A 13,270-nucleotide genomic window follows, 5' to 3' on the forward strand; every position below is an offset into this window, starting at 1 on the left:
TCCAGCAACGCCGGGCGGTGGCACTGGACCCACTCTGCGGTTCCGACGGGCAGGCGGGCGATGAACTGTTCCAGCGCCACCTGGTCGATGATTCCCTCGGCGTCGCGATCTTCGGCCTTCAGCCACCGCCAGCAGGCGTCCCGGAGCTGCTGGCCGAACGCGAACGGGCTGCCGACTTCCTCCATCCGCAGCGCGTGGAAGCGCTGGCGCTGCTGCTCCGGCGTGCATCCCACGCGCTGGAGGACAGCCCGGCGAAGGTCGGCGTAGGCCAGCCGGTGGTCGGCGGGGAGCTGTAGTGCGGCTAACTGTGCCTCTCCCATCAGGAGGGGGAGGAGGCGCGCCGCTCCATCGGCCACCCCGAGGCTTCGGCGACCTGCTCGAATAACGCGATGAACGCCTCGGGGTCGTCCTGCGAGCCCATCTTAGTCAAGGTGATGGGAGATGGGCCCGCGGCCGGGGCACTGGTGGACCCTGCCGATGCGAGGAGGCGCCGGAACGCCTCTCGGTCTTCCTGCTGAGCCAGCACCAGGGCTTCGAAGCGGCGCTCCTGCTCCTTCCGGAGCGTGATGAGTGCCTGGTGCTGGGTCTGCTGAGCCATGGCGAGGGCGTGGACCAAGTCCACGAACGGGGAGGATTCCATGGGGCTGCAGGACCGGTGCTCCACCTTCCCTTGTTTCGGCACCACTGTAGCGAGTTCAATGTGTGGGTGGAGCACAGAAGACGGCAGGACAGAGATCAGGATGCACAACGGCTTTTTTATTGCCAAACTTTTCAGTCTAACAGTTCATTTAAACATCCGGAGACTGGCTCGCGCACACGCAGACTGTAGTCTCCTCTTAATGCCCCCCTCCGCTCTCACTCTCCCTCCTTAAGTAGGGCGCGGTTTACTGGGGAGAACACACACAAAACATAGGTTAATCACACTCAGGTGTAGCGATTCTGCCACTTACCTTCCCCAACTCCGCCCTCCTGTCACAGACCGGCACTTGACCACGCCCCCGCTGCCACATTTGCAAAGCCCAGGAAACATTACAACTCTTTCACAGATGTGGGAGTGGGCCAAGTTGTGACTCCAGAAACCTTAGACTGGTCCATGCTTACCCCTTCAGAACTGATATGGATCTCACCCAAAGAATGAGATCTGGCGGACATGAAATTTGCATTTCTCTGCCTTGACATAGAGATAGTTTTCAAGTAAGCGGGAGAGTACAAACCTGACATGCTTGTGGTGACTGTCTTTGTCTGAGGAGTAGATTAATATGTTGTCAATGTAAGCTATCACAAATTTCCCCAGCATATCCCTTAAGACATTGTTGATCAGGGACTGGAAGACGCTTGATGCTGAAGAAAGGCCATAAGGCATTATCAGGTATTCAAAATGGCTGGCAGTGGTGCTAAAGGCCATCTTTCACTCATCCCCCTCTCAAATTCTGACCAAGTTATGGTGCTGCGTAGGTCCAATTTAGAAAATATTCTGGTGGAATGTAGTTGTTCCATGACAGAGGGCACAAGTGGAAGCAGGTAGGGGTACTTCACAGTGATTTGGTTCAGACCCTGATAGTCTATACATGGCCGAAGACCTCCTCCCTTCTTTTTGACAAAGAATAAGCCTGCTGAAGCTGGTGAGGTGGATGGTCTGATGTACCCTTGGTTCAGGGCTTCTTGCACATTGTAGGTACAGTCTGTCATTTTGTGTCTAAGAACTATAACTCCCAGCCAACTTCCGCGTGACCTACGTCACGCCTGGGCGGGATCATCTACATCAGTCCGCCATGAGCGCATAAGTCCAGGCGGAAGCTCCCAGCTCTTTGTCTCTGGTGTCTAGATTTCAAGGAATCTAGACGCACATAAAGAGATGCTCTTCACCAAAAGACGTCTTTTTCTCTCTTTCTTGCAAGATCCATCATTCAGTGCAATTTCTTACCCTTGGCCAAGGTAAAAATCTAAGAGCGCGCGATTTTAAACTCAGTGAGTTACAACCGGTTTATTCATATTAGAAGTGACCTCACGACTGCAGCCCAGGCAGTTAAAGGTTAAGAAGCGATTGAATCCTTTTTAACTCAAAAGCGCTGTGCACCTTGTTAATCAGAGACTTTCCTCCTCATCACGAGCCACGATGCATCAGATCAAGAGAAGTTCTCTGTCCACGAAATCGACTCATGGATTCGACTCACGTGCTCCATAACGGCGAGACTCAGAAGTTTTAGAACATCTCCCTAATCTTGCATATAAGCGAGATACTGGAAGTAAGACTGTCAACATTTTGGGCATAAATAAATTAAGATAGTCTTAGGAACTTGCTTTTATTGAAATAGTGTGAATTTAAACCCAGGTTTATTGTTACACTGTTAAGACATGCAGCGTGTTGAGTGTTGAATTGATTTATGTTGTTTTAATCTCAATTGTTTTAATAGACAGGCTGTGCATGCTCCTTTTTCTCTTATTCTTACTAACATTTTAATTTCATTATTATACATCTTGATCTCATCAAGATGTTAGTGGTTTCAGTATTATGAGCTAGTGGGTTAGCTATCGGCTAGCCCTTTGTTTCATTAGCCTCAGTAGGCCTCACCAGGCCTACCACACACACTCACACATACCAACACATCAGATAACAAAATTCCTGTGTCTCACATAGCAACAAGCTAGACCTAACACACCTTTCTTTGTTTAACTCCACGAGGTGGTCCTTGGGCCTTAACTCCTCCCCCACAAACACACAGAGTTAGCCACAAGAGCCAACCCTCTCAAGAGCAACACCCAAGGTGTCTCTCTCTCTCTCTCTCTCTCTCTCACACACACACACACACACACACACACACCTCACTGTATATAGTCCAACTGATTATCCAGTTTTAGCTTTGTTTAATAAATTCATTTATCAAACAAACTGATTTATTTTTGTTCCAATAAATATCTGAAGTCACCCAATCTCTCAAAGAATTCAAAAAGGTGCAGATGATTTATGTAATATGGTAAGTGATCAATAATAATTTGGAAATATACCATAATTTAGCTGTTTGGTAATTTATCCAGGATTAATGGTATGATTCACTGAATGATTCACTGAACGATTCACTGAATGATTCACTTGAATGATTCATTTCAAACGATTCAAATGAGACTGATTCTATGGTATGATTCAATTCAAATGAGTCAAATTAAATGATTCAATGGGATTGATTCAATATAATTGTTAATCTTCAAATTTAATGAGACTGATTTAAGGAGATTGATCACTTAATATTAATAGTAACTGTGATTGTACCTACAACATATTTCTCCATAGCTGATTGTTCAGTTAGGGACAATGGATAGATATGATTGTGTGGAGGGGTAGTACCTGGAAGGAGGTCAATGGCTCAGTCATAGGGATGGTGAGGGGCAGGCCACATGCCTTACCTCTGCTGAATACTTCTTTCGAGTCCAGATAGCATGCAGGAACACTGTCTAGCAAATTGGGCTGTGGGCTCTTCATGGAGGTGGACAAGACAGTTATTTTAGGACAATGAAGACAGTTTTGAAAACATGCCGATGACCATTGAAGAATGTCTTTATTTTGCCAAGAGATTAATGGGTCATGGAGTTGAAGCCAGGGGTAACCTAGGATGATGTCATGATGAGCAGTTCGGGTGACAAATAGAGAAATGAGTTCAGAATGGAGAGAACCCACCTGAATCTGTAGTGGGGTTGTATGGGTAGAGATTAGTCCATCCCCAGTGGGACCCCCGTCGATGGTCCTTATGTTAAGCGGGCTTTGCAAGGTGTCTGTGGGGAAGCTGAATCTCTGGATGATTGAACAGTCAATGAAGTTCCCCTCTGTCCCTAAGTCTATAAATGCAGAGAGGATATGGGTCAAGTCTGGCAGCTTCAAGAAGTACAGGTAATTTGAAGGATTGTGCTTTATAACTAAATATGGAAAGCACTGGGCTGGGTGGACTGTTAACTGGATGAGCCAGAGCACCCTGAGGCAGACGGACAGGACATTTAGTGATGAGATGTCTGGACTCACCACAGTAGAAGCAAAAACCCTCTCACCATCTTCTCTCTCTCCTTCTGATTGTTTTAGCCGAGCATGAGAAACCTCCATAGGAGTGGCCGTGCTACTGGCAGGAGATAGAGTAGTGGTAGGTTGCAGAGAGGGTCTATTTGTGATGAGGTGGTCCAGATGAATGGCCAAATCAATGAGTGAGTTGAGGGATAGATGTTCATCGCGACAGGGCAATTCACTCAGCACCTCTGGATGTAACCCTTGGCAAAAAGTGGCTTTTAGTGCAGACTCATTCCAACCACTACCAGCAGCCAATGTACAGAAGTCCAGGGCATACTCTGCAACTCTTCTATTTCCCTGCTTGACTGACAAGAGACTCTCTCTGACCTCTATTCCTTTGGGTTCACAATCAAACACTCACTTAAACAGATCCAAGAAACGGTCATAGGATATGGTGTGTTCACCACCGCACTCCCATACTGCACTAGCCCACTGTAGAGCCTTGCCTGTGAGTAACATGAGAAATTTAGCGATCTTCTGTTCGTCAGAGATTCCGGTGAGTGAGGAGAAATATAGGGAACATCGGAGAAGAAATCCTTTACAGTTTGATGCTTCACCAGAGAACTTCTCCAGTAGTGGAATGAGCTGAGCGGTGCTGGAGGAAGATGCGGGGCGCGTTAGGAGGGCCTGCGACATAACAGCAGTGAGCTGCACCATCCTAGTTTTGAGATCACTGAGCATCTGCTGATGTTCACCTAATAAGCACCCCTGAGCATTTAGTGCACTCTGCTTCGCCTCCTCTGCTGCATCCATTGGTGGCGAAGTATCCTGTCAGGGTGCAGGCACTTATGGATGCAGGCGCAGGGGAGAGCAGGGAGAAGCAAACTGCAGACTGAGCCAAAACGAAGAGCAGGAATCATAGTCAGAATAACGGGCAGGGGTCAGTCGATCGGCAAACAGGATAATGCAGAGAAAACAATACAGCGAGATCAGAGACTGAATGTAGATATTGGTCTAAACACAGGAAGTCAGGCAGAAAGTAAACGGCTCAGTAAAGTTAGGCACGGAAACACTAAACAATACTTCGCGCGAGTGTGTGAGAGCTGGGTTTAAGTAGGCGAGGTGATTGCTGAGGAACGAGAGACAGGTGTTATTAGTAATCAGGTGACAGAGGGTGCTGTGACTGTTGGGTGTTGTAGTCCAGAGCAGCCATGTTTGGAGGCTGTTCTGAGCTTGTGTTTTCTATGCCATTACTGACACAATGTTTTTTTGGCTATGGCCAAGATTGGCTGCTCTTGCATTCAGACTGTTGTTGCTTTAATCAGCTAATCTTGAGGTCATTACTTTTTAAAGCTATATTTAAACAAATGGTTTATCTGTCAGTGTTTTGTAGCTTGTTTCTTCAGGCCCCCTTGTGGTGTAGACACTGGCATCCTAACTATTGTGCAAAAATAGTCTTCATATAAAGAAAATAGTGACAATATCAACAAAAGCTGCATGTCATCTTTCAAAGTAATAAATTATCTATTGGTATATGTAATTTGAACTTTCTCTGTTTCATTGTTGTGGAGCACTCAATAACTAAATAGTCGTATTTACAACATTATTTTTTACCAAAAAATCGTGTTCCAACAAGACAACAATAAAATGCAGTTGACTGGTAAAAACAACAGTTCTCTCCTATTTTATTTAATTTTTTATTAACATGAAACATTTTTAAACCATGATCTATTTTGGTACATGTTTGTCCTTTCATTTAACTGATTAGTTATTGGTGTGGAGTGCTTAAATTGGGACGGCAATGTGCCACAGTGAATCATTTTGGTCAACAGTGAGATGCACTCTTCTCTTCACTAGATCCATTGAGTCCCTGAGTATGAGTCCGTTTTTAGCTCATTTGATCAGTTGGATATTTTCAGCATTTCACTGCATGCAAAGTGGGGCTGAGAAGAAGTCAAGAAATTTCATATATCAGCAGTCCTAATTTATTTTGTTGACTTTGCTTTTGACTGATACTACTTCTAGGCAAATTGACAGGTTTAGGTCATGTTTTATTGAGCACATGGAAATATGGAAAAGCCAAAAACTGAAAGAAGGCAGTTGTTGGAGTAGATGAGCAGAAATTATTCATTTTTCTGAGACTGAGACAGTTAAAGCAGATACTGAGAGACAACATTGAATTTAATATTAAATTAAACTAAGCTACAGGGCTGTATGTTTTTTCCCCTGAGGTTATAAACCAAAGAAGATACAGTTTCATGTATAATTTATTGTTTATTTTTGATACGCGGAATTGGTCCCTGATTTGTATTTAATCAGAATGCAATGACCAAAGAACTCATTCCTCTTTATCACCTTTTCTGATTACTTCTTTGTACTCTAGATCAGCCTTTGCATCATTCATCTGCAGAAGTATGGCCTCACACCTATGTCTCCCAGGGTCTGTACTGCCTTTCGTCCTCTGATGCCTGGGACCCAATCAGCAATGAGCTATCAGGCATGGCCTCTCCTGCTGCAGGCTCCTACATAGCCAGTGGGGCTTCTGGAGAAGGCTATGACTGCTCCCCCCACTATCTGTCCCAGCAGCAGCTTGCACTTCAGCAGCAGAGCCATTTACAGCAGCTGCAGCAGATGAAGCAGTACCAGCAACAGCAACTCATGCAGTACCAGCAACAGGTCAGAACAATTCAAATATATCATGTAATACTACAAGCAATGATCTGACAGTGAGCAGTTGCAAAACCAGGGCTAGTGCAACACAAAAGCTATTAATTTACACACTACATAGTACATCCTTCATGGCTTTATGGCTGTGCAGTATTTCTTTTCTTTGTTCCTTCAGTAAATTTGTGACGGCTTTTGGGTAAGTTATTGAATTTATTTGTTTGACATTTTTTGTCTTTAAACTATGTTTCTTCTAGTCACTGGAGCATCGGCTACACAGCACCTCCCATTCTTTGCAAGCTACGCCCAACAGCACCATTCATAGCTTGTGTCCACCCACACATCCACGACTGGCTGATTTGTGGGCAGCAGCACAAGTGGAGCCACATCAGATGGAAATAATGGGACACATGAGTATAACTTTGGCAGAAATGGGCACACCAGAATCATATGGCGAGGAATTAGTTACAGAAAATGAGTGCATCCCTGAACAACAAGAGGAGGAGGAAGCCAAGGTATGTTCTTTGCCATTTTTAATAAAATAATAATAATAATAATAATAATAATAATAATAGTATCTATGTTAGTGTATAATCTGCATTGTATTTGCTCTATGAAGCAGTGACTTAAAATAACTTTGGCCATTCTTCATTTGAACATTAGAGTAGCTGCTATGAGATTTCACTAAAAAATACTTTAAAAATCTTTTTCAGAGTCTTTTTTTTCTCATAAAAATGTATGTGTATCAATCGACATGTGAATCTAGAATAACTGACAGTTTTGAACTGTGTTTTTAAACAGGTGTCTTGAACTCTTCTACTTGACACCCTCGAAGCCCTGTCCCCTTCCCCACATCAAACATTAGTAATTTCTCATCTCCTCTTGATTTTCCTGCTTGAAAGGAAAAGCATCTCCTATTGATTTTCTTGTTTGCGCTGATTCAGCACTCTCACTTTCTGTAAATGGGGACTATTTAAAGTTCATTGCATGAAATAAAATCTATCAATATGTGTTCAACTTGGCTAACATTAGTCAAGCATATACTGCCAAAAATTGTAAAAAGTGACACGATTTTGACAAAAAAAGAAAGAAAAACTAAAAGAAAAGATTAACATACACATTTGCAATTTTATTATGGCTCAGAGAGAGCAAACATCAAGTTCTGGGTCCAACTCGGGAAATCAGAAACAAAGACCCTGTAAATGCTTCAGCAAGCCTATGGCAGTGAAGCAATGAACTGGGTGAGGTGTTTTGGCATTCGTGTGTCAAGAGGGGCAGAACATCATCCTCCAGTGACAACATTTATTGCTTTATTGCTGTAAGCTTGCCGAAGCATTTCAAGGGTCTCCATTGCTAATCGCAAATGCACACATGCACATTGTCACAAAAACATGTTTAACACGCATCTCAATGTTGAGAGCGTGATATCATGTGGCATATTGACTCATGAGAATTACTGCTTGTTCCTACTGCGTGCATGACCATGCCACTCTCTGTTCATTTGCAACAGGAACAGTCCCAGAACTTTTTGACTGTACCTCAGGCATCTTTAATAGGAAAAAAAACAACAAGAATTTGGTGCACAAGTTTTAATTTATTTTTGGGTTTTCTGAAAACAACACCAGGTCAAAAATATACATATAGCACACCAAATATTCAGTTAAATATTAGTAAATTTCACCTTGACCAGATACTTTTGGTAGCCATCAACAAACTTCTGGCAGAATTCTGGTTGGACATTTGATCACTCTTCTTGATAGAATTACTGAGTTCAATTTGTATGTTTCCTGGCACAGACCCAACTTTTAAGCGCAGTCAACATATTTTTGATAGGGCTGAGGTCAGGACTTGTTATCCCTCACCCCAACGAAGTTTGGCGGGGGATATAGAAACGGGTTCCATCCGTCCATCCGGTCAAGTTTTCATTTCTGGGCCATATCTTTAAAACTACTGAAGATATCTTCATGAAACTTTGTATACATATCAAGCAACATGTGAACTGGTGCCTTTTGCTATTTTGGATTTTTTAAAAAAAATTTTTTTTCAAATTTTTACATAAAAAACAGATTTTGAATTAGATTCTAAGAGCAATGTTTTTTTCTGGAGCATGTATCCCAAACTATTCATGATACAGATTTGAAACTTGGTATACATGTTAACAAGGTGATGTAGATGTGCCTTTTCATACTAAGAAATTTGAGAAATTTAAATTTTTCATGTTTCCATGGAAACAATTTCAGATTTAGTCTCTCAGGTTAGTCTTAGGGGTAGGTTTTGTTTCCAGAGCAGAACTTGAAAACTATGAGTGGTATGGACTGAAAGTTGGTATATGTGTTGATTAAGTAATGTACAACCCCGATTCCAAAAAAGTTGGGACAAAGTACAAATTGTAAATAAAAACAGAATGCAATGATGTGGAAGTTTCAAAATTCCATATTTTATTCAGAATAGAACATAGATGACATATCAAATGTTTAAACTGAGAAAATGTATCATTTAAAGAGAAAAATTAGGTGATTTTAAATTTCATGACAACAACACATCTTAAAAAAGTTGGGACAAGGCCATGCTTACCACTGTGAGACATCCCCTTTTCTCTTTACAACAGTCTGTAAATGTCTGGGGACTGAGGAGACAAGTTGCTCAAGTTTATGGATAGGAATGTTAACCCATTCTTGTCTAATGTAGGATTCTAGTTGCTCAACTGTCTTAGGTCTTTTTTGTCGTGTTTTATGATGTGCCAAATGTTTTCTATGGGTGAAAGATCTGGACTGCAGGCTGGCCAGTTCAGTACCCGGACCCTTCTTCTATGCAGCCATAATGCTGTAATTGATGCAGTATGTGGTTTGGCATTGTCATGTTGGAAAATGCAAGGTCTTCCCTGAAAGAGACATCATCTGGATGGGAGCATATGTTGCTCTAGAACCTGGATATACCTTTCAGCATTGATGGTGTCTTTCCAGATGTGTAAGCTGCCCATGCCACACGCACTAATGCAACCCCTTACCATCGGAGATGCAGGCTTCTGAACTGAGCGCTGATAACAATTTGGGTCGTCCTTCTCCTCTTTAGTCCGAATGACACGGCGTCTCTGATTTCCATAAAGAACTTCAAATTTTGATTTGTCTGACCACAGAACAGTTTTCCACTTTGCCACAGTCCATTTTAAATGAGCCTTGGCCCAGAGAAGACGTCTGCGCTTCTGGATCATGTTTACATACGGCTTCTTCTTTGAACTATAGAGTTTTAGCTGGCAACAGCGGATGGCACGGTGAATTGTGTTCACAGGTAATGTTCTCTGGAAATATTCCTGAGCCCATTTTGTGATTTCCAATACAGAAGCATGTCTGTATGTGATGCAGTGCCATCTAAGGGCCCGAAGATCACGGGCACCCAGTATGGTTTTCCAGCCTTGACCCTTACATACAGAGATTCTTCCAGATTCTCTGAATCTTTTGATGATATTATGCACTGTAGATGATGATATGTTCAAATTCTTTGCAATTTTATGCTGTCGAACTCCTTTCTGATATTGCTCCACTATTTGTCAATGCAGAATTAGGGGGATTGGTGATCCTCTTCCCATCTTTACTTCTGAGAGCCACTGCCACTCCAAGATGCTCTTTTTATACCCAGTCATGTTAATGACCTATTGCCAATTGACCTAATGAGTTGCAGTTTGGTCCTCCAGCTGTTCCTTTTTTGTACCTTTAACTTTTCCAGCCTCTTATTGCCCCTGTCCCAACTTTTTTGAGATGTGTTGCTGTCATGAAATTTCAAATGAGCCAATATTTTTGGCATGAAATTTCAAAATGTCTCACTTTTGACATTTGATATGTTGTCTATGTTCTATTGTGAATACCATATCAGTTTTTGAGATTTGTAAATTATTGCATTCCGTTTTTATTTACAATTTGTACTTTGTCCCAACTTTTTTGGAATCGGGGTTGTATATGTGCCTTTTGATACTAAGAAATGTGAGAAATTTTAATTTTTAGCTCACCTGGACCAAAGGTCCAGTGAGCTTATGCCATGGGCTGCTGAGGTCAGTGTAAAGAGGTAAGGTTGGTTTCCTGCAGCAGAACTTGAAAAATGTGACAAATAATATCTTGAAACTTGGTATATAGTTGGTATATAGGGGAGGGGATATAGATAACTCTGTCTTCTTGTTTTAAGCTTAATATTAAGCTTACTATTAGGATGTCAATCCTGAGCTCGAGATGCTGACCTCTTCTGCTCCTCGGACCTACCTGATCCATCCTGATGCCCTGTGTCTGGTCAGAGTCTCATCACATCGCTCCTGTGGAGGATGGCCCCATATGGACAGTTGAAAGTCACACTTGGAAGATGTTCTGGACACTTACAGTAATGCTTTTATGGCTGAGGACTACAGTTGACTTGCTAACTTTAGGACTGCAGTTATCATGAACAGTTTTGCACTCAAGTTTCCACCAGTTGAAGAGTTATAACATCAATGAAACTGACTTCATGTTAATACTGTTAATGTTCTAATCATGTTGTCTGTTGTTGCCTAAATGAGGATGAGTTCCCTTTTCAGTCTGGTTCCTCTCGAGGTTTCTTCCTCATGTCGTCTGAGGGAGTTTTTCCTTGCCATCATCGCCATAGGCTTGCTCATTGGGGATAGATTAGGGATAAAATTAGTTCATGTTTAAAGTCATTCAAATTCTATAAAGCTGCTTTGCGACAATGTCTATTGTTAAAAGCGCTATACAAATAAACTTGACTTGACTATTAGCCTGCTTTATCCTCCACAACCAGCTTTGATGTCGAAGTGTCCAAGTTTCTGTTGGTTTGAGGTTATGCTGAAGAATTCTGAAGTAGTCCTCCTTCTTCATTATTCCATCCACATTTTGCAGTGCATCAGTTCCTTTGGCAGCAAAACAGCACCAGGGCATGATACTATCACCACCATGCTTAACAGATGGTACAATGTTCCTCTGTATATCTGGTCATTGTGGACAAACAACTTAATCTCTGTCTCATCTGACCATTAAACCTTCCTCCAGAAGGCTTTTTCTTTGTCCACATGGTCAGCTGTAAAGCTTATAGGTGTTGATTTTGGAGCAGGGACATCTTTCTTGGACAGCAGTCTCTCAGTCCATAGTGATGTAAAACTCACTTGATTGTAAACAGTGTTCCAGCAGCTTCCAGTTCATGACAGGCCTATACCTTGGTGCTTCCAGGATTTTTCTTGACCATCCAAACCAGTTTCCTCTCAGCTGAGGGGGACAGTTTGAGTCTTCTTCTAGCAAAGTGGCTTGGCAAACTGGCTACACCTCCCAATAACTTGTACTTACATACAGTTGTTTGAACTGAGGGTCCTGGAATCTGCAGTTGTTTAGAAATGGCTCCAGGAGATGTTCCTGAATGTGTAAATCTATGATCCTCTCTCTCAGATCTGCACTGAGCTCCTTGGACTTTCCTATTGTACTGTGTGTTGGTCAATCCAATGAGTGCTGTCAAACAAACTCTTTATGTTGTTGACAGAGAAGCTACCAGCTGTAGTCAATCATGATCACTAACAGGATGTTAAGAGGCCTTGACCGTAGCAAGTTAAGACATTTTGGAACTTTCAGCACCACTGAATTAATAATGTAAGTAGGCATATGTAAATTCGTGACCCTGTATGTATAATTTTGATCCTGTGTTGATTTCAGAAAACCCAAAATAAATTAAAACCTGTGCACCAAATTTTTGCTTTGTTTTTATTAAAGTTGTGTGTTATACAATCATTCTGCCACAGAAGAAAAAAAAGTTCAAAGAAATCCTGGAAAGCCCAATATTGCCATGACATTCATGTTGTTTTGGTGATGATAATTAAGTGGTTTCCTTTTCTCAATTGTCTTATTTAAGGAGGATGACATCACATTAACATTGGAATCTGAGGCAATGTCCATGACACCAGTTGTGACCTCACAGCCTCACAGAGAGGGTCCGATGCCTGGTGGCGTGAGCCCATCCTTGTCATACACAGAGCCAATGCCTGAGCATACGCCCTTTGAGGTCACATCCTGCATCATCCAATCCCTGGACCTGAAAGAAGAGGAAGTGGAGGACGGGGCGGTGGTTGTTGTTGCGACCAATTAACAGATTTGATTTTTTTTTTCCAGGAGGGTATCTACTAACAACTAATTATGCTAATGTATAACCACCCAAACCCAAGGTGTATGTTCTCATATTTTTGTCAATCACTCAGTGGAAGACTCTGCAGTGAGATGCACTGACTTATATGTTCATAAAGAGTGATAAAGGACATAATCACATAATCATAAAATGTCATTCTGAAAATGCACTAAAGGAGATGGTATGAGTGGAGATGTAGAGCTGATATGTGTTCTGCTGACCAGGGAAAGAGACACTTCCAGTATAAAAGGACACATTTAAAAGAAACTAAAGAAAACAGTGCAATACTAACATACAAAGACAACCAAAAGAAAGTGCATGCATTCTGAATATTTAAGTGACTGAATTACCAGTATACATATAGTAATAACTGAAATTGATTTTTGTAATAAAATTAAAAGCCAACAAAATATTATGTATTTCTATGTACATACGATATGGATGTTTCTATGTATGTATGTGTGTGTGTAT

The 13,270-nt window shown here is 42.1% G+C and overlaps 1 protein-coding gene across 1 annotated transcript in view; it reads left to right on the plus strand.

Annotated features, from left to right (window-relative positions):
- The window catches only part of fam131ba (family with sequence similarity 131 member Ba), a 64,357-nt gene extending 51,594 nt beyond the window's left edge, over positions 1 to 12,763 (plus strand). Inside the window, exons 4-6 of the mRNA XM_060904069.1 lie at positions 6,375 to 6,667; positions 6,913 to 7,170; positions 12,530 to 12,763. Coding sequence (XP_060760052.1) covers positions 6,375 to 6,667; positions 6,913 to 7,170; positions 12,530 to 12,763 — 785 coding nt within the window. The remainder of the gene's footprint in view (positions 1 to 6,374; positions 6,668 to 6,912; positions 7,171 to 12,529) is intronic.
- Positions 12,764 to 13,270: the final 507 nt, after the last annotated feature.

The sequence above is a fragment of the Neoarius graeffei genome, chromosome 22, assembly GCF_027579695.1.
Source record: "Neoarius graeffei isolate fNeoGra1 chromosome 22, fNeoGra1.pri, whole genome shotgun sequence".
NCBI classification, from domain to species: domain Eukaryota; kingdom Metazoa; phylum Chordata; class Actinopteri; order Siluriformes; family Ariidae; genus Neoarius; species Neoarius graeffei.